General features: G+C 42.8%; 1 protein-coding gene across 6 annotated transcripts in view; it reads right to left on the bottom strand.

Annotated features, from left to right (window-relative positions):
• Positions 1-232: 232 nt before the first annotated feature.
• Positions 233-21,422, bottom strand: part of DLK1 (delta like non-canonical Notch ligand 1) — a 143,730-nt gene continuing 122,540 nt past the window's right edge. Inside the window, exons 1-5 of one of the 6 annotated variants that reach the window (XM_089778355.1) lie at positions 20,586-20,974; positions 20,104-20,299; positions 19,362-19,425; positions 14,647-14,788; positions 233-2,045 (exon numbers count right to left, since the gene is read on the bottom strand). In XM_089778355.1, the coding sequence (XP_089634481.1) occupies positions 1,301-2,045; positions 14,647-14,788; positions 19,362-19,392 (918 nt within the window). In that variant the 5' untranslated portion in view covers positions 19,393-19,425; positions 20,104-20,299; positions 20,586-20,974 and the 3' untranslated portion in view covers positions 233-1,300. Of the gene's footprint in view, positions 2,046-14,646; positions 14,789-18,928; positions 19,060-19,361; positions 19,426-20,103; positions 20,300-20,366; positions 20,503-20,585; positions 20,975-21,422 lie in introns of those variants that run through there. The other 5 variants (XM_006119996.4, XM_089778354.1, XM_089778357.1 and 2 more) reach the window with 5 other exon arrangements.

Genomic DNA, 21,422 nt, shown 5'->3' on the forward strand with positions numbered 1-21,422 from the left:
TCCGAACTACCTAGTTCGAGCCCCGTGTAGCCGCGCTACACGGGGTTCGAAGCAGCGGGGATTTTAAAATGGCGGCTCCCCGCTTATGCTAATGAAGCCCGGGAAATTCAAATCCCGGGCTTCATTAGCAAGTGCGGTATGCATACATTACCCCGCTAGTTCGAACTAGCGGGGTAGTGTAGACATACCCGAACAGACAAGCAGACGGATGCACATTTCTAAAATATAGAGACAGATAACAATGCTGTGTGTCTTTTAATGGGGGCTCAATCAACTTAATGCTGTTTTGAACATTTGTACTGCACAGTTCTGACTGATTGCTGTTGAACTCAAATCAGAGCAATTTATCGGTTGTCCTGTAGTTGCCTTAGGGAAATATGGTAACCCTAGACCTATCCCTTGGTACTCTTCCCATTTCATTCTAAACCTATCCAGCAAATAGATCCAATCATGTCTTCTATCTATTTAACAAGGGTGGCAGCATAGCCATAGTTGCTATAGGCAGAGTACAGCTACTGCAATCAATTTTATCTACTGGCTATATTGATTTGCCTCCAGAGAACTCTGAGGTATGGGCTGATGAAGTCACTTTCTGTTGCCATGTATGGCACCAGCCAAAGTTTGTCCTTATATGGGATAGCACTACAGCAGAGGGCAAAGCACCGTGTCCATTAATTGTCAAACACTGACCTTAAGCACAAAAGCAAAACTATCATCTTCACTTAATTTGAAAGATTTTCCCTTCCTCTACTTATTTAATACATTGGCTACTTTTGTTTAATAGACATAAAGTTTCTGAACAATGGCCCAGATTGTGATCAGTTTCTAAAAAGACTGTCATGGTGAGAGGAAGTACTATATGTTAATGCCTGTGGCACATTTGCAATAGCATGCTAGAATTCACAAAACTAATAAATAAGCCTAAACAGCCCTTAATTACTGTTTATTAAAAAATAAGCACTGGCATGTAATTTACCAGTACCATATTTGCCAAACAAGCTTACGCAATGCAATAAAGCTGAAAATTTTTCCTGTGGCAAATTTATTTTATTTTACCAAATATAGCTGCATTTGAAAAAAAAAGAACATTCCTTGCTCTGAAATCTGATTATATTAAAGTTTTATTTGGGGAATGAGAAATTCACCGGGCAACTGAGAAACAACATATTTTTCTGTACTTCCCATCACAAATGGCAGCAAATGTATCCACAAACATTAAAGCCAGGAACAGGTAACACATTCAATAAACTTTACATATTGCTACAAAACTCTGCAAGTTGCTGCAAGGCTTTCAAGGAGTCTAAATGTCAGTATAGTTCTTAGTGTAGTTAGTAAGTTTGATCTTCTCTGGGAAAATTATGTTAACTGAAAGGTTTTCCCCATTGTTAGATTGAAGAAAACAATTCTTCTTCTTGCGTAGGAGATGGCTATATTTGGCATTAGCAAGCCATATTTCACATTTGGAGAAAAATACAATTGCAGTTGTACCCAACACAACAAGACATGTAAGCAAGCCCAGAACAATGAAGCATATCAATTGACTTTTATTAAGCAAGGGCTCTGTGTTTTGGATTGTTTCTTTCATTGTTATTTTCAAGACTTTATGTTCTTGGTGATGAGCTGACTTGGGATGAGCATTTGGGGGTAGATTATACCTCTGCCCAGTTTTGGCCTCTGTATTCATGCCATGGAGACTTGTGTTTCTGCTGGGATAGGTACAGGTCACACCAACAAATTCTGGCTTACAAAGACATTCAAATCTTCCTCCAGGATGCTCATGACATGTTCCTCCATTCTCACATGGGCTGCTAGCACAGAATAGGACATGGCTGTTGCAGGACTGGCCCATATAGCCAATAGGGCAATGGCAGTTGAAGCCTCTACCAATATCCGTGCATGTTCCTCCATTGTCACATGGGTTGGGTTCACAGTCATCTATATCTATTTCACAAAAATTGCCAGAAAAACTTGGAAGGCACAAACAGGAGGCATGAGCTGCAAATCCATTATCATCAACACATGTTCCCCCATTCTGACAGGGAGAGCTGGAACACAAGACAAAAACAGATAGGAGTTTAAAGAATGGAGTTTAAAGAACATTTAAGTGCAATAAGCAACATTTCAGATAATTTCAAAGGGGTTATTTTCTTTACTAGGTAATGAGCCACATCAATTTCTGATGGACTGCCACTGACATCAATGGAGTTGCATCAAGAATGAATGTTGTGCAGCATCTTAATCAATATACACTGTTCCGCTAATGCTGCCATGTTGATTACAATCTCTTCCACAAATCCTAATGCACAAATCCTACCTGAAAAACTGCTTTTGAAATTAAGCTTCCCAGTGTGTTAGATCTAGTGACCTGAAGAATGAACAAAGATTTCACCAACGTGGCTTTATTTTTCCTCGCTATATGGTCAAAATACATAGGCATTAAATAGTCAATATAAAACATCAACAAGCATAACAGTCTGATGTGGAGACATTTATTTTTATTGTATGTCAATAGCATTGTCATGGTCTGTCCTTTTGAAAGCCTAGAAAAATTCTGGGCACTTTGAAACCTCAAAACACTGAAAAGAATACAAACATTTCCCTTATTATTTGAATACATTAAGTAAGAATAAATATGATTACTTTTGACAAAAGTAATCATATTCAATCAAAATCATTATTTCAAAGGAAATGGGGTGGCAGTAGCTCAGGAAAACAGAAACAGGGATATGAACCTCTTCACATTTAGCCCTGGGCTTTATTTTGAAATAACCCTCCTTAAGCTGAATTTATAAGTGGAGCGTCCACATCACCAAAGCTGTTATTTCAAAATAAAAGGCTACTTATTTTTAAATCTGTACTCTTGCTTTTCTCAAAATAGCATTAGTAAAGATGCTAAGGTGCTGCTATTTCAAAATAACTACCCCCCAGAGTAATTCAAACTAATTACTCCCCTGTGCTTGCTGGGGCTCTAAGACTAGGTCTACACTATCACCGTTTTTCAGAAAAAGCAATGCAAATTGCATATCACAATTTGTGTAGCATTTTCCAATTGCTTTTCCAAAGGAAGCTTTTCTACCATTTGGCCCTGTCTAGATGGCACCAAATGGCAGAAGAGCCTCCTCTTTTAGAGGAGCCCTTATTCCTCATAAAATGAGGTATAGAGGGCTCCCCAAAATAGTGTGTTTGCTCTTCTGAAAAAAAAAGCAGAAGAGCAAACGTGTTCCCTGGATGCAGCGGAGTTTTTCCGGGATACCTCTGGTATTCTGGAAAAACCCACCAGTCTGTACGTACTCTAAGTTGAGGTAGTGCATCCACATTAATGGCACCTGCCTTGGACTAATTTCAAGGCTTTTCCATGGTGGGGACACACTATATTGATTTTGTAAAATCAGGAGTTAAGGCAAATTTAAGTCCCAAATTTGACGTCAGTAGTGTCTATCTCTTGGTTAGTTGGTTGGTTGCTTGTGTGAAATTACATGATTCCAACAGGTTCCCAGATGATATAGTTATCATCGAGGAAGATGAAGAGAAGCTAGCGAGAGCAGTGCAGGTGCTAAATGAGGAAGGGAAGCAGTATGGACTGATTATGAATATCGATAAAACAAAGAAAATGGTATTTGGAGATAAGGAAATAGGAGGATCAATGTGGATACTAGAGAACGTAGAGAAGTTCACGTATTTGGGGAGCAGGATGATGTATGATCTAGACTGTAAGAAGGAAATAGTGACTACAATAGCGAAAGAAAGAGTGAGTTTGAAGGCAATGGATAAGATCTGGAAAAGCAAAGCGATTAGCTTAGGAACGAAGCTGAGCATCTTCAAAACCTGTGTATTTAGCAGCATGTTGTACGGCTGTGAGACATGGGTGACAACGAAAGATTCAAAGAGAAGGATATTGGCCTTCGTGATGAGTTGTTATAGAAAGATCCTGAGAACAGGATGGATGCAAAAGGTCACCAATGAGGAATTATCTAGGAAGATACAGCCAAAAGAGAACCTACTGCAGAAGGTTATAAAATGGAAGTTACAGCTATTTGGGCATATCTGCAGAATGAACTACAAGCGGAAAGTTAAGACCCTGGTATTCGCCATAATGGATGGTCCGAATAAGAGAGACAGACCCCATAGAAAATGGGTAGATGATATAGTAGATTGGTGCAGAGCTAGTCTACAGAAACTAAGCCACTCCGCACTGGACAGGGAAAGATGGAAGGAAATAGTGAGGGAGGCATCGGACACCAACAGGCATTGATCCCATGGTTGTTGTTGATGATGATGATGATGAATTCCTACTAGAGAAATGTTCACAGTGAAAAAGCCAGCCTCGTTTACATCCTCCTCGATTGTCTTCATGGAAAAGCCAAGGGACTAGGAAAATGAATAATACTCTCAGTTCTAGAGGGGCTTCATTCACAACAGTGCGCAAGAAGTTACAGGTTGTTTTGTTACACCATTTCTGTGGAAGGGAAGAGGACATCATCCTTCAGGAATATCAATTCAGCTTCTTTCATTGGTATTAAATTAACTCAAAAACTATTAGAGGAACATTGTACTTAGTACAAGCTCAGAGCACCCAGCAGAACTAGGGTGGCAGCAAGTTAAAGGAAAGTAATGGGGAAGGAGTGCAAAACCAGAGTTATGAGCTACTCAGATTGATTCAATATAACACTGAAAATATTTATGGTGATCTTGTTTCAGGAATTTTTCTTCCAGAAATATTTGTATTTGCTGATACCCAATGTAACCCTGAACATCAGAATAGGGAAATGAATATGTTATTACTTACAAACCATTCTAAGTTAAGTAAGTTAATTTAGAAATGTTAATACAGAGGCCTAAATGTGCCAAGAACCTGGCTATGGTAAAATACTGTTAGTATGTAGGCAAGAGTACCAAGAGGCCTTGCAAAAGTTGTCAGAAAAACAACAGGTATTCCTAGTAGCTACAATATTAATTGAATTAATATTATAAGTTGAATTGCTTATAGAATGGACAGAAGCTGAAGCATCTGACCTAGTTTTACAACTGCTTAAGATTGTTTTGTGCCTTGGAGTTGGTTATTGTGATGGGGTGGATATGCCCCACACTAGGGGGGAGGGAAGCTAAGTGTGACGGGGCAGATATTCCCCACACTGGGCGGGGGGAGCGGGGAGGAGCTAAGACTCTGTGGGCAGAGGAAGTCCCACCCTTCTTTCCAGACTGGGCATGCTCAAGCAGCTGGAGCTGTATAAAAGCCAGGGAAGCAGCTCAGTCTGGAGGGACCACCAGCAGGGAAGGAGCTCAGGCCAGAGCTCCTGAACATTCCCTGTCGCAGCCGCCCCAGGAGCTGCAGTCCAGGGAGCCACCGCTGCAGCTATAGCAGCCCCAGCCCAGGAAGCAGCCACCGCAGCCTCAGTGATAGCCCTGACACCAGGGACGGTAGGAAGTGGCCCAGGGCGGAGGTTTGTCCCTCCAGGAGCTCAGTGTGTTTTGGCAGGATGCCCCACTGAGCAGGTAGTGGAAACGTCCATTGCCAACAGAGCCCTGGGTTGGGACCCGGTGGAGTGGGAGGGCCCTGGTCCCCCTACCACCCTGCCCCACAACTCTTGCCTTTCTGACAGCCAAGGGAGACTCACCAGAGGCGTAGGGCCTCCAGGCCAGAGAGCCTTCCAGAGGGAAACCACGGAGCTTTTTGGACTAAGCCTGTAGGGCCATATATACCCTAAAAGAAGGAACAGTGTTTCTTGGACTAGGACAGCGTTTCCCAAACTATGGGCAGCACCCCGGTACAGGTCTGCAAGAAAAATATACCGGGCCTCAGTGTGGCTGCCAGGGTGTTTCCGGCTCCTTCAGTGCCCATGTGGCACTGGGTCGCCCAAGCTCTGGGCCAGGCTGGGTGGAGGATCCAGACGGATGTTTTGGGCTCCTGGCAGAGGTGTAGCGAGGGGGAACAGGGGAGGCAGTTGCCCCTGGGCGCCGTTGCCTCTGAGCACCAAGCTGGGGGGGGCGGGGTGCTAGGCTTGGCTGCAGGGCGGGGGAGGGGGGAGGAGGTGCGGGGCCCTGGGCTCACCTGGGCTGCAGACGGAGAGAGGTGCAGGGTGCTGGGCTGAGCTGGGCTGTGATGGGGGGGAGAGCTCAGAGCTCAGTTTGGCTGTAGGAGGAGGGAGGTGCCGAGAACCCAGGGCTGAACTCAAGCAGAGGGAGGAAGGGAGGGGCAGGAAATCAGAGCTGGGCTCAGCTGTTCTGTGGGACTTGGGGGGGAGGGGCAGGGAAACCAGGCTCAGCTGTGCTGTGGGGGAACCAGTGTGGGGTCAACTGGACTGAGGTGGATGGGGGAAGGCATAGGGAAAAGAAGGGCAGCTCAGCTGGGCTGTGAGGAGCTGCAGGGAACTGGTGCTGTGCTCCCTTGGATTGTGGGGAATGGTTTTGGGGGAGGTGCAGGGAACCAGCAGTGGTGGGCAACTTAGTTGGCTTGCAGGGGAGGGGAGGAACCAGGAACCCTGAAATGACCTCTCCTGGTCCAAAAATTCCCTCATCTGGGACCATTCAGGTACAGAAGGTGCCAGACCAGGGAGGTCCAATTCTACCCATGTCCCCTCCTTGCACCCTCCCGCCTTGCCAGATACCCGATCCCAATCTGCTCCTGCTCCCACCTCTCGGAGTGCCCGTGTGGTGCCAGGTCCCCCAAGCCCTGGCCTGGGCTGGGTGGAGGATGCAGCTGGGTGAAACAGTGAAAATTTATTCATTTTTCATTTTTTTAAATATGCATTTGTATTTCGGGGCTGCAAAAAGTGGTACTGAAAAAATGGGTTCCAACTAAAGTAAAAAGTTTGGGAAACCCTGGTCTAGCCAGCTCTCTATCCACCTTACAGTCCATTTATCCAATCCATATTCCCATAACTTGCTGGCAAGAATATTGTGGGTGACTGTATCAAAAGCTTTGCTAAAGCTGGGTTGTTATTTGCAGCATAATTTTGTCCATTACTTATGCTGTGGCAGGACAGAAATCTTGTGCAAGAGGTTGCAAATTAATTTCCATCTCTTTTTCAGGATAAGGTAACATACAGCAGCAAAACTTGCAATGCCCAGATTAGAAAACACATTTAGTTTTCATACGTTGAAAAGTCATTTACCTTGACAGGACTCAAGCATTACATATTCCTAAAGGCATTTAGCACAGTACTTGCCAGTATTTGAAAAGATTACTCAAAATGTTATTTAAAAATAATGTGTTTATAGTTGGGAGACCCAATAAGAAGGGCACTGAATATCACATCACGTGCTGCAGCTACATACACACACGATTAATATTTGCAACTGGCTAAATGACCTAGCCATAATATATTTCCACACTGGGACTTTGGATTGCCCTAGGAAACCTATTGATGACTAGGAAGTTGGACTACATCAGAAGCATAAGCTGCAGAGGAATGAGCAGGTGGTAGATGTTCCCTTAGTATTCCTGTATCTCTGGAGGTGGCAGAGTCAGTTTTGCAGACTCTCAAAACATGTCTACAGGTGATGTAAGATTCAGAATCAAAGCCAAATCCTCCTCCTGTCTACACACAATTTTGTCTAGCATAGACCCCAGTTCCATGACCCTGCAAGAGCAAAAGATTTGGGGCTGAGTTCCAAAAGCGCTCATGCCCCAAAATCCATCATATAGCAGTGTGGGCATAACTCAAGTACAGACTCAGGTCTTGAGAGTCCATCAATGCTATTCTCCATCCCATGGGATAGCATCCTTTGATCTTTCTATCCCAACACTGGCTGATTGGCTCCCAGGAAATGGAAGCAACATCCTTGGCTCAAGTACAGCTGTTTAGCATTCAAGCCTTCCATTTTTGTTCTGACCATTAAGTTGCAAGCAGAATGAACCTTCTCCTGCATTTGTAATGGCCACCAAAACAAAGGAGACATCTGCCTAACATGCAGCTGGCTGGTCAGGGGAGCATGGTCAGATTTGGTTAATCTCTGTGGTCTGAACAGTTCAACTTCAGGAAGAGTTCCAGAATTAGCCATACATTGCTGCCAACAGCAAAAAAGCTGGCAGTGCTGGGGATTCTCTGGTGCAGGGAACAGGTTTAGTTACTGAAGCCTGACTACTGAAAAGTCAGGGACAAGAATCTCATTTCTGGGAACTCACCATCATCTTGCCCCTTGCCCGAGGTGTACACATGCTAAGGGACAGCTAGGAAGTTGCAAGGAAACTTTTTCTCAATTGGAGTGAGGGGTTAGAATTGCCAGGCCCCTGGGCAAGGTGAAGGAGGGCAGCTCTGTGCTCCCGTAGGGGCCTGGAGTGAAGGTGGCTGGTGACTGTAGCAGCAGCAGCAATAGCAGCAATAGCCATGAATCCAGGCCCTTATGAATTGCCAGGCCCTGGGGTAGTTGCTCCTTTGCCTCACCATCAGTAGGCCTGGCTCAATGTAGACAAGTGTATTGAGACCATGTAATAAACCTACAAGTTTAGCCAGTTCATAAGCAGTCACATCATTCATAATAACAATGTATGGCACCCTCCCAAAACTTATTTCTTGTATGAGGCAACAGTACCTCATTTACTGTAAAGATTGTTCAAGAACATTCATAAACTTACAATACTCCCTCTTAGAATCATGGGTTTGGAGGAGACTGCAGGAGGTCATTGAGTCCAACCGCCTGCTAAAAGCAGGACCAATCCCAACTAAATCATCCCAGCCAGGGCTTTGTTAAGCTGGGACTTAAAAAGCTCTAGGGATGGAGATTCTACCACCTCCCTAGGTAACCCATTCCAGTGCTTCATCACCCTTCTAGTGAAGCAGTTTTTCCTAATATCCACCCTAGACCTCCCCTACTGTGACTTGAGACTATTGCTCCTTATTTTGTCATCTGTCACCACGGAGAACAGCCTCTCTCATCATCCTCTTTGGAACCTCCCTTCAAGTATCCGAAGGCTACTATCAAATCCCCCTCGCTCTATTCTTCTGTAGACTAAATAAATCCAAATCCCTCAGCCTCTCCTCATAAGCTATGTGCTCTAGCCCCCTTAATAATTTTTGTTGCCCTCCACAGGACTCTCTCCAATGCATACACAATTTCTGTAATGGGGGAACCAGAATTGGATGCAATATTCCAGAAGTGGCCTCATCACTGCCGCATAAAGGTGAATAATCACTTCCATAGGTCTGTTGGCAATACTCCTGCTAATGCATTGTGCATTAATCCCAGTATGCCATTAGCCTTCTTTGATACAAGTGTACACTGTTGACTCATATCCAGCTTGTCATCCACTGTTAATCCCCAAATCCTCTTCCATTGGACCACGCAAGTCCATTTTGTGGGAACACTATTTCCTTGATTTGTGTTGCCAGGTTGAATTTTGTCTGAACTATGATAAGCACACTTTCTGTTTAAGAGTACTGGCACAGCGATCCATTACTGCCAGCATTCACTGAGGGGTAAATGGCACAGATTTAGCTTCAACCACATTATGAAGAACATAGCAAGCCATAATAACACAGCAGATAGCACAGATGATCTAAGCATCCAAACATGTCTGTAAACGGCATTCATGGGATTTCATCCTGACAAATGACCATTTAACCACTATTCTGCACCTGCTGAGATAATTTTCTTTTACCAGGCCCTCTGAGATTGGAATATGGTTTCATACGCCAAGGCAAAAAGGGATACATAGTATCCCCCCAGGATAACAGTGAGTACAGTAACTCAATTCATGAGAATCATTTCCTTGGAATTTTACATCAGTCTGTTATTGAGTGTAGAATTCTAAGTCATTGAGAAACTTAACCTTTTCCAGTGCAGTCCTTGCTAGCCTTCATAAATAGCCCTCAGTGGTCCACAAGGGTGCGTATAGTAGTGGAGCAGCATTCTCTTCAGTTTATGTACACATGTGCTCCTTGAGAAGCAAGCATTGTTATCCTGGTGTGTTTGGTGCTCACAGAAATGTAGCTTTCTTCTTGCAAAATTTCTGGACCCACTGCTGGTCATCTCAGGTCCCTGAGATGATATGGTCCCATCACTCTGTGCTTGGGGCTCTGGTCCAGAAGTACTCGTCTACATAGAATCTTAATGACTACATTGAAAGTCATGAGCAGTAGCAGTCAGTTCCATTCTTCCACGTCTATATCCTCCTCCACTTCCAGGCACCTTCAGTAGATCAGCAACTGGCACTGGAATGTCCACCAGCATCTCAAGGATGCAGTGCCTGGTTGCTGAAACAGTAGAGAAGGCACAAGCAAGAGAAGGCCTTTAGAGATTGATGGCTTCATGTTGGTGGCTCCAGGCTTCAAACAATGGCTCCGCAAGTTCTCTTTGCAATTTGGAAAGGCGCAACAACTTCCTGTAACGTCCAGGGTAGACTGTCAAGATTCCTCACATTGCCTATAAATCCAGGTCTGCAGACTGGAGTCCCACCAGCCCTGCACTTATAAATGTAAACACACCCTCTGTAATTTCATTTGAGAAGCAGTCATCACATGCTTATGAGAAGTGATTGGAATGGTGTCCTCCAGCTCCTAAAAGCCAAACCTTTACTATCTGAGCTAAATGAAGATCTGCGTTAGGCTTGTGTTATGTCACCAATTCCATTGCTGACTACCACATGGCCTTACATTGGTTGGTTGTAATTTTCAATGATGGCAAAATACTCACATCTATACAAAATGCCCAAACTGGCTCCTCTGAAGTCAATGGCAAACATCTCCTAGGCTGTGTCTAGACTACATGCCTCTGTCGTCAGAGGCATGTAGATTAGACACATAGGCAAAGGCAAATGAAGCCGCAATTTAAATGATTGCGGCTTCATTTACATTTACATGGCTGCCGCGCTGAGCAGACAAACAGATGATCAGCTGTTTGTCGGCTCAGCGCGGCAGCCATGTAAATGTAAATGAAGCCACAATCATTTAAATCGCGGCTTCATTTGACTTTGCCAAACAAACAAATCTACATGGCTCCGTCGACGGAGCCATGTAGTTTAGACGTACCCCTACTGACATAGAGCACAAGTTTGGAACAAAGTCATAGACTCATGGACTTTAAGGTCAGAAGGGACCATTAACATCTAGTTTGGCCTCCTGCACATTGCAGGTCACAGAACCTCATTCACTAAGGGTATGTCTAGACTACAGAAATTTTTCGTAAAAACAAACATTTTTCCGACAAAACTTCAATTGTGTCCACACTGCAATCACATTCTTTCAGACGAAAATCAAAAGAATAGAGGGGGTTTTCCAATATTGGTAATCCTCATTCTACAAAGAAGAAGCCTTTTTCCAAAAGAGCTCTTTCGGAAAAAGGCATGTGTGCACAGGAAAGAGGGAGTTCTTTCAAAAGAAGAGGAAAGAGGAAAAAGCACAAGGGCCCTGGTGCCCACTCTGTCCATAGTAATCACAGCTAAAATGCGATTTAGTTTTCATTCAGTGTGGACGCTATCTTTCAAAAAAAGCAGGTCACTTTTTCAATGCGCTTTTGCAGTGTGGATGCTCTCTTTCGGAATAATTTTTTCCAGAAGATCTCTTCCGGAAAAGCTTTTTCTGAAAGAAGCCTGAAGTCTAGACATAGCCTCGTTCATGTAATAGGTACATAGCCTCTGGCTGAGTTACTGAAGTCCTCAAATCATTATTTTAAGACTTCAAGTTACATAGAATCCATTTAAATGAGTTAAAACCTGTAAGTGACTGTTCCATCCTGCAGATAAAGGCAAAAAACTCTCAGGCTCTCTGCCAATCAGATACGGGGAAAATTCCTTCCCAATCCCAAATACGGTGATCAGCTGGACCTTGAGCTTTTCAGCAAGAGCCATCAGCTCTTGCAAAAAAACGTCTTTTGAAAGAGAGCATCCACACTGCAGAAGTGCATCAAAAAAGCAATGTGCTTTTTTAAAAGATAGTGTCCAGACTGCCTGGACGCTATCTTGCATGTAAGCAGTGATTGCTATGGACAGAATGGCCACCAGAGCACCTATGCTTTTTCCTCTTCTCTCTTCTTCTGGAAAAATTCCCTCTTCCCCATCCACACACACCTTTTTGTGAAAGAGCTCTTTCGCAAAAAGGCTTCTTCCTCATAGAATGAGGAATACTAATTGCACAAAATACCAAGTGCACAAAAAACCCCTGTGTTCTTTTGATTTACGGTTGAAAGAATGCTCTTGCAGTGTGGATGTAACTCAGATTTTGTCAGAAAAATGGCTGTTTTTACGACAAAACTGTAGCATATTTGGGTCAAAGCCTTATACAAAATGTATATTTGTTTGCTCAATTAGAACACACTTTTTTCAGAGATAATGAGTGCAGAACATTCCAAAGAGATTTACCCACACAAAAAGGCTAAGAGTTGTAACACACAATTGTTGAGCTAAAGGGAGAAAAGGAAACCTTTAACAAGTTAATGTTTCAAATCAGGGTAATTATTTTTAAAGTGGTTTATAACACATAGATTGATTAATTTTCTTCAGGCTTTGCAGAAATATTCTGCTTCATCCTCAAGGGAAATCCGCCAGCTTTCAGGCTAAGACAGTTTTCCAAGCCAAAGCCCTGGGGAGGCTAAACCAGTATTTTATAATGGATGTTGGTAGCAACTGTAACTGTACTGAAGCTCCTGCTGCTCCATAATAAAATGAATGAAGATTACAGGCCCTCAGATGCTAAGAGAATGTGAGAAAACTCTTGACAGGGAATAGATTCCTCCTAGAGCCGGATAGATATTTTCAAATTTCATAAAAAATTATTCACCATTTTTCAAACGGTTATGTCCCAGCTATAACATTAGAACCAAACTACAGCTGCATCATGGACAAAATGTGCAGTGAAAAAGCCACAATAAGACAAGAGTCACAAATAATAAGTTCATTCCTAAGAGTCTATTTTCCCCATATCAATTTGATCTCAGCCATTAATGAAATACCATACTGCACATAGAGTTTATTGTATCAGAATACTGCCAGGCTTTGTCAATGAATAAAATCTTGAATTTCATTACATTATATTCATTCTAACTCTTCATTGCTATTTCAGCCTCTTAATGTTTATCTTTCCAAATCTTTTGTTACCTGTTTTAATTAAGTACGTATCCATATTTCAGGTATTACATTCTTGATTGACCTTGTTTACTGGTATTAATTTCCTATAATTTGTGCATTATATAGGATTTACCTTACAACACAGAGTGTGCCTCACAGCCAGAGTGGGTGTGACACATGCTAAGTCTGCTTGAGCTAATGTGCTAAAATAGCCATGTAGCCAGGGTAGCATAGGCAGGGTCTCTGGCTGGTCACTTGAGTTCCAGTCTCGGGAGGCCAGGTAGATTTATACTCAGGCAGCTTGTCAAGCTATGGCCTGTGCTATCCCCAGCAACACTAGTTCAAGCAAAGCTAGCACATAGCTGGGAAGCACACACCCAGCTGCAATGTCCCTCAGAGCATGCTGCCAAGCACATCAATTTGGACAGGCATTTTGGGAAGTCTGAGGTTTGGTGGGTTTAGCAGAGCAGAGAGGCTTGGGCAAGGAGGAATGTGGGTGGCAAGAGGACAGAAACTCCCTCTCCTCTCTCTGGCCTGATGAAGCAGTGCTCGCCCATCCAAGCCCTTCCCTTCCTCTGCTGATTTAATGAGCATGTCTCCTCTTTTTTAGCTTCAACACTGGGGCTACGTCTAACTGGCACATTCTCACGCAAAAAACACTTTTGCGGAAGAGTTCTTCTGCAAAAACTCTTGCAGAAGGGAGCGTCTACACTGGCATGTGCTTTTGCACAAGAGCATCCATGCCAGTGTAGACTCTGTCTTGCGCAAGAAAGTTCTGATAGCAATTTTAACCATAGGGCTTTCTTGCGCAAGAAATTCATGTTGACTGTCTACACTGGCCTCTTCTGGAAGAGCTCTTGTGCAAGAGGGCTTATTCCTGAGTGGGAGCGTCAGAGTTCTCACGCAAGAAGCCCTGATTTTATACATTAGAATGTCAGTTTACTTGCTCAAGAACACGCAGCCAGTGTAGACAGCAAGTTTTTGTGCAAGAGTGGCCGCTTTTGCACAAGATCGCGCCAGTGTAGACACAGCTTGGGTGCAGAGTTTTGTGGGAGTTCAAATACATTGGTGTAGACAGAGTTCTTTTGGGCGGAGGGAAGTTGCTGGTTGACTACTGCTCTTTTGGCCTTAATTGGATTGTAAGTTTACTTATTTATTAAGAGCCCCATCAACATTCTTTTGATGTTGACAAATTGAGATTGTAAAATATGCCCAAACCTAATACTATTACCAGGGCTTGACAAGTGGCGGCGAGCCCCGCTCACCAGCCATGCGGTTTGGCACGCTGCACATGTGCAGACCGCGCTGTGCATGCACTGATCGCGCTGCAGCACCATGCCGGCTTAAAATCTATTTACCCCGGGCGAGTAGATTGACTAATTTGTTGAGCCCTGACTATTACAATAAGTGTACTTTTGTATATCTGAAGTTCAAATTATGCACACAAATTCATGCTAAAAATTTGACCATATTTATATAATAGGAATAGATCAGAATTAGTAGATTTGAGTCAAGAAACAAATAGGCTAGAAACTAAACTATCATCCAGGATGTAAAGTTATATGCTACATAGCAAATACTTTTAATAATTAAATCACAGAAAAAATTAGCAAGACTGTATATTTATATCAGAAATCAATATTTACCCATTAATAATGCAGGGCCCTTTTTTCAGATGGCAGTTTTTTCCTGTAAATCCTTTGGCGCACAAACAAATATATCCACCATCTCCAGTCTCTATGCATGTTGCATTATTGGTGCAGGGTTTTGAAGAACATGGATGAATATCTATGTTAAAAATAAACAGTTTGTTACATCAAAACATTATTAGTTGTGAGGTTAAAATATTTTGCATATGAGAAATCAGGGCCTACTTTGTCATATAAGAGCCATTAAATAATAAACAATGCAAAAAGACTAAGTGCATTTTTAAAGGTCCTTCATCCTACATTGCATATATTTTGATTTATTCTGTCTAATAGAAGATGATAATTCAGTTACTTCGTAGGCTCTGTCACCTTGTTCCCTACCCATTAGCTCTCACTTTGTGAAATATACTTGGATTGCTTCTCCCTATAAATAAGTAATCTTAACAATAAAAAGTTAGAGCTAAGGGAAGAGCTACCAATTACTATAAACACCATCTCACATTCCCAATTACTCCATGAAAATAACTCAGATAAAGCACTAGACAATCTAAAAATGGTATATTTACAAATTTCTCCAGGTTTCTCCAGTGATAAATAAAGATGAGGTGAGTAATAAATTCTACTTCTCACCAAAAACCCACAAGATAATGTGAACCTAGATGAATATCATGAGGCAATGTAAAATATTAACTATAACTATACAATTTGTTCAACTTCAATTATAGTAAAATGCCTATTTTCCACCATCTTACCCTGTCCCAATTGCCACACTACCATGTTATATAAACTTTTATGTGTAAATGGAAGTTTCCATAAGGACCAAAATAGCCTTGACTACTTTTTGCAGGAGTGTTGTGTGCCCACTTTGGCAAGCTTGATACATGAGAAAGAAGATACCCTGAAACAGACACACATCTAATAAATTTAAAGAAAATAAGATGTATAACAGCTCACTAGCTAGGAAAATGACATACAGTCCTTGAGCCTATACAAATATATTTGCTATTTAACACCTCTTCTCCCCCCCCCCCCCATTTTTCTCTATTTCCCCCCATTCTTCTCTCCTATGATTAATGAGCTGTGGAATATCTTGCCATACGTGATAACTCAGATACAGAACATAAGAGAATTTATAAGAACATAATAGCCACACCAAGTCAAACCAAAGGCCCATCTACCCCAGTATCCTGTCTTTCAACAGTAGCCAATGCCAGGTGCCCCAGAAGGAAAAAACAGAACAGGTCATCATCAAGTGCTCTATCCCCTGTTATTAATTCCCAGTTTCTGACAAACAGAGGCTAGAGACACCATTCCTGCCCATTCTGGCTAATAGCTAATAATTCAGAAAAGGATTAGATTTTTACATGGATGAGAATATCTACAATTATTTTACATAGAATTAAAATAGTACATACAAAGAGAGAACCTGCCATGCTTCAGCAATTAGTAATTGTTTGTACTAGGAAGACACTTCCCCATTAGCAGTTGACTGAAGGGTTTCGTGCACTTTGTTAATAAACACATGACACTGCTAAGTTTCATGGACCATTGATTTGAGCTGCTATGCCAATTTAGGTCCATTTGCTTGTGAAAATGTAACATCGGTTGTCTCCATTTCTCTCATGCAAAGATAGTATTAAGGAGGGATTCCTTTATAGTATTTTATATTGAAGTGCTGAATTGACTTTAGTATTTCCATATGAAAGTCAATTATTCATACAAGCTAACCATCCCAAGTTGGGCAGCAGCCTCCAATTTGTTCTGTAGAATTTCCTCTCTCTCCTAACCTGATTAAATCTGGATTGGTGATATGTGTTAATGAGTTATAGCAATTCATCACAACGTCTGAGTTAGTTGCTCCATTTCATGTTATATTGCTTTATTGGATCACCACAATCATGTGTACAGGCTATCTGATAACAGGGAGGAAGCTTTTCTCTGCTGACCCATTATGAATGGGAGACCATGTCCAACCAGCTAAATCCATTGGGGTGACATGGTTTTTAATAAACCTTGTATGTCCAGACATTGGACCAACAGCTAATTCTACCATTCTGAGTCTTCTTAACACGTTCTTGACTGGTTCTATATTCAAGTTGGCAAAACCGGACTCCTAGAACAGTGTTTCTCATCTTTTTTTTTAAACAAAGTACCCCTTTTTCAAACAAAAAATTATAAGTACCCCCATTACCTACAGTTTTCAGACACACAATTTTTTTTTCTACCATTGCAACACATTTATTTAAACAACTTAATCATGGCTGGGCAGGTGATTAAATTTTGAAATAACAAGGTGAGTGTCCACATAGCAAGCCCACTATTTATTTCAAAATAACAGGCTTCTTATTCTAGAATAATAAACCCTAATTTCATGAGGAATAATGCCTATTTCAAAATAGTGGTAGTGTGGACGCTCCACTACTGCTATTTCAAAATAGCTCCTCCCCAAAGCCATTAGAAATAATTACTCCCCAGTGCTTCCTGGGACTTTAAATTGGGGTAGCGTGTCTACATTAGGGGAGCCTGCCTCCAACTAATTATGAGACTTCCCTGCAGTGTGGACATGCTATTTCAAAATAGCTATTTTAGGAATTATTATTCCAAAATAGCTTATTTCAAAATAATTGCATAGTGTAGCCATACCCCTAGAGTTCAGTGAAATAACTTTTGCGTGTCTATATATTTAGTAATATCAAGCATGATCTAAAGATAATGGCCAACATTTACAAATCTGCCTAAGTTATTTTCAAAACTGATTTAGTGACAGATTTAAGCATTTGGTGCTTCAAGTTCTAGATAGGAAACTAATGTTATTTTCAGAAGTGACAAACTAGGTTCCTAATGCCCATTGATTGCAAGTGACCAAGTTCCATTTTTAAAAGGGACAGATTTTCAATGGTATTTAGGTTCCTAAAGATCCAAATAGGTGCATAGTAGGATTTTCAAAAAAAGAGAACCTAACCTACCTACATGCTTCTCAAATCTCTGTAGGTCCCTATCTGAATCTCTGGTATCTAAATACCTTTGAAAATCTGGCCCATATGAACCAAAGTTAAATTGAAAGATGATGGCATCTCTTAAGTCACTTAAGAGATTTTCATATACTCAATGAGAACTACTACACGAATAAGAATGAGTTCTTGAACATGATGTTACTGTACACAATGGCTACGTCTAGACTGGCATGATTTTCTGCAAATGCTTTTAACGGAAAAGTTTTCCATTAAAAGCATTTGCGGAAAAGAGTGTCTAGATTGGCACGGACGCTTTTCCGCAAAAGCACTTTTTGCACAAAAGCGTCCGTGCCAATCTAGACACGGTTTTGCAGAAGAAAGCCCCGATCGCCATTTTCACGATCGGGGCTTTTTTGCACAAAACAATACCGCATTGTCTACACTGGCCCTCTTGCACAAAAGCATTTGCGCAAGAGGGCTTTTGCCCGAACGGGAGCAGCATAGCATTTCCGCAAGAAGCACTGATTTCAGACAGTAGGAAGTCAGCATTCTTGCAGAAATTCAAGTGGCCAGTGTAGACAGCTGGCAAGTTTTTCCGCAAAAGCAGCTGCTTTTGTGGAAAAGCTTGCCAGTCTAGATGCAGCCAACAAGTATCAGAGGGGTAGCCATGTTAGTCTGAATCCGCTGCTTGTACACAGCAACAAATTAACTTATGATAAACCAGCAAATGATGAAACTTAGAAGACTAGCAAAAACATTAGCCCAATTCTCCTTTTACATTGATGCAGCTCTATTGAATCATCAGAATTTCTTTTAATCTACAGTGATTTGAGTGAGGAAAGAATTAAGTGTTACATTTTCCAATAGTTACATTCAAATCTTTTGTTAGGAAATATTTAGTCAAGCAACAAACTTGTGTATTTATTTCAATTTATACTAACATATGCATGAAATGTTGTATAATGAATTATTGCAACTGATTTAACACACTCAGGAGGACCTTTTACCTTTATAAAGCCAGGGCAGAATTTACTGTTTACCATCTGCATGTGACAGTTAAAGTGGAATTAGGGTTTTATACATAGTTCTAATGCACCGCCCAGGACTATATTATACACAATATTTTATGTTTTTTCACTTAAGATGTGAATGCATAGGATGTTTTCCCTCTGCCCGCAGCCCTCCAAAAAAGATTCTCATCGTGTTTTGGGACAAATATTCAGAAATCTAGGTAAGAACTTTTGCATATTTCCAACACCAGATGGAGCTGTGATCATTTAATCTCTGGGAAATTGTTGATCTATTAAAGGAAAGTATTTGCAAACCTATATCACAAAGGCTGCCAACCCATCCTTCTTCACAGACACACTGCCATGGTTTGGCACAGCTGCCATGCACACAACCAGGAAAAGGAACACACTGATTACAGAGAGCTCCTTGCCACCCAGGTTGACACCTGAAATAGACATAAAACAAGATATAGACTTTAAAAAAAATAATTACCAGGCTATTCTCCTTTTTAAAGGCACAGGTGGCTCCTAGGATATATTTGACAGAAATATTCATTCTGAGGGGCATCCAGGTTTCTTTAATATGTTACACAATTCTAAGTTACAGTCTGTTAAGGGGAAGTGGTTTTCTTACATCACTTTTTCAGCTGGCAAATCATTTTAATTTCTGTCTTTATTTTTCAAGAAACAAGTATTATTGAAGCAACCAGTCCCTTCACTAATAAACTCAGCTGGTAAATCTCTTTACCTGCATTCACTGGGAACTTCACAAAATCCATTCACTGGGTGGCAGCCAGGTTTACAAGCAACACCTGGAAAAGAGATTTGTAAAGTAATTGCACTAAAAAGAACCATATCACCACATTCTGTGTAGATTACCGATGCTTTAAATCCAACCAAAATATATAAAATTAATATTTGTTCACCATCTAAAAATAAAACATGTTTTTAAATAAAGATATCTCATAGCATTTCCACTAATACACTTACTAGATAACTGGAATGGAAGTTCCTCAGAACTGTACAAGTGAAACCACTTGAGCACATGCAACGTTTTTGCATTACCAATTTACATAAAACTGAAAATTACATAAAAGGTCCAAATGTTCTAGCACATCGCATTCTGCTCTAATTATACTATTTACAGCTACCCCTAGTACAAAAGTATCTTTAGTTAGAAATAATTTGCATTCTAAAAATTGATAGTACAAAGGTTCAATCCATTCAATAAAGCTGTGTTATGAAGAAACACTAATTTTGATTAACGTGCACAATGACAAAAGTTAAACAGACAAAACGTCACGTGTTATTTGCAGACAATTGAATGGAATCTGCTCAATAATATTAATCTCAAAAGCAATCATTAAGTTTTGAAATAATGAAGTTGCAAGACAAACCCCTGCCCGCTCTCAATGAGAAGAATAGTATTTACAAATCAATAACAGAAAATGAGAACTTGGAAGGAACTTGATCTAGAAAAAAAAACATACATCGTGTAAATAAATACTCGGGTCTTTAAAAAAATAGCGTGAGACGGCCGTCGGAAAGCTTTCATAGCTGTTACTTGTTCTAAGATTGCAAGTTGTCTTCCCCATTCGCACCATCAACTGCACCCCGAGACGACAACAGCAAACACGGGGCCTTCTGCAAACTGTAGTAATCGGTCAATTGCTGCTTTCCGGGCTACTGTGGCCAAAGGAAAGTTGATTATAAATGGCGGGTGCAAGTGTGTCTGCGTGACCTAGTGACAAACCTTTCCAAAGTCTCCCTCCGGGTGCGCGCGCCTGAGCCTCTCTCCTTCACGGACATAAAGGCACCGGCTCATCCCAGACGCGCCCTCTCTACAGCTGCCCGCAGGCGAAGCTGAGCAGACTCAGCCCAGTCACACACACCGCCCCCCTCCCCCTCGGCCGGTGGAACTTTCAGCGAGTGACAGAAGCGCCGCTCCCTCGCCAGGCCATCGCGCTCTTACCTTGGCTAACGGGGAGGACGAGGGCAAAGCAGCAGCAGATTAAAGTGGCAGCCCGGAAATCCATCCCCGAGCTGAGCAGGGGCGCGCTGCCCACCTAAGCCCCGCGGCTCATGCCCGGGTGGCCCGGGGCGCCGGGCTGCTCCCCACACGCTCAGAGGGGTCTGCTGGCACCGCTGGGGTGTCCCGGCCGCCCCTCTGCAGCAGCGGGCGCGGAGCCTCCGTCTGTGCTGCAGAGCGTAGCAAGCTCCCGCCCCGCCTTGGCACAGGCTCGCCGGGCACACTCGGGATCCGGCTTATAATTAAACTTCCACGTGAAAGGCGGAGGGGCGGGGGAGAGAGCAGAGGCCTCCCCCCTTCCCTCCAGCCTCCCCTGCCCGCCCCCCATCGCATCCACACCCGCTCCCCCGCGCGAGGGGGGGGGGGGGGAGAGGAAGGGATTGAATTGGCTTCGGGGCTGCGAGCCGCTCGGAGCAGCTAGCGGGGCTGACCGCGCCCCGGCAGCCAGAGCAGGGGGGGTCCCGTCCTGCTCCCTTCTCCGCTCGCTTCGCTGCCCGGGCGCCTGGCTGCAGGAGAGCGACCAGCGGGCAGCCCGGCCAGAGCCCCGCGCGCTTCGTGCCCCGATTGAGCACGAGCCACGCCCGCAGGGTGGCCCCGCAGGGTCTGTCCAGCAGCCAGGCAACGAGCCGCCCCGCGTCCCCCTCCCCTCGGACTCTCGGCCTCTTCTCACCCAGTCGGGAGAGTTGCAGAATAACCCGGCCAGGAGCCCACCTCCATGGTTACAGCCACATCCTCCAGGGTGGCTGCCACATCGGGGGACCCGTGACCCTTTGTCTTTCC

The sequence above is a fragment of the Pelodiscus sinensis genome, chromosome 5 (genome assembly GCF_052426305.1).
Source record: "Pelodiscus sinensis isolate ZL-2025 chromosome 5, ASM5242630v1, whole genome shotgun sequence".
NCBI lineage: Eukaryota > Metazoa > Chordata > Testudines > Trionychidae > Pelodiscus > Pelodiscus sinensis.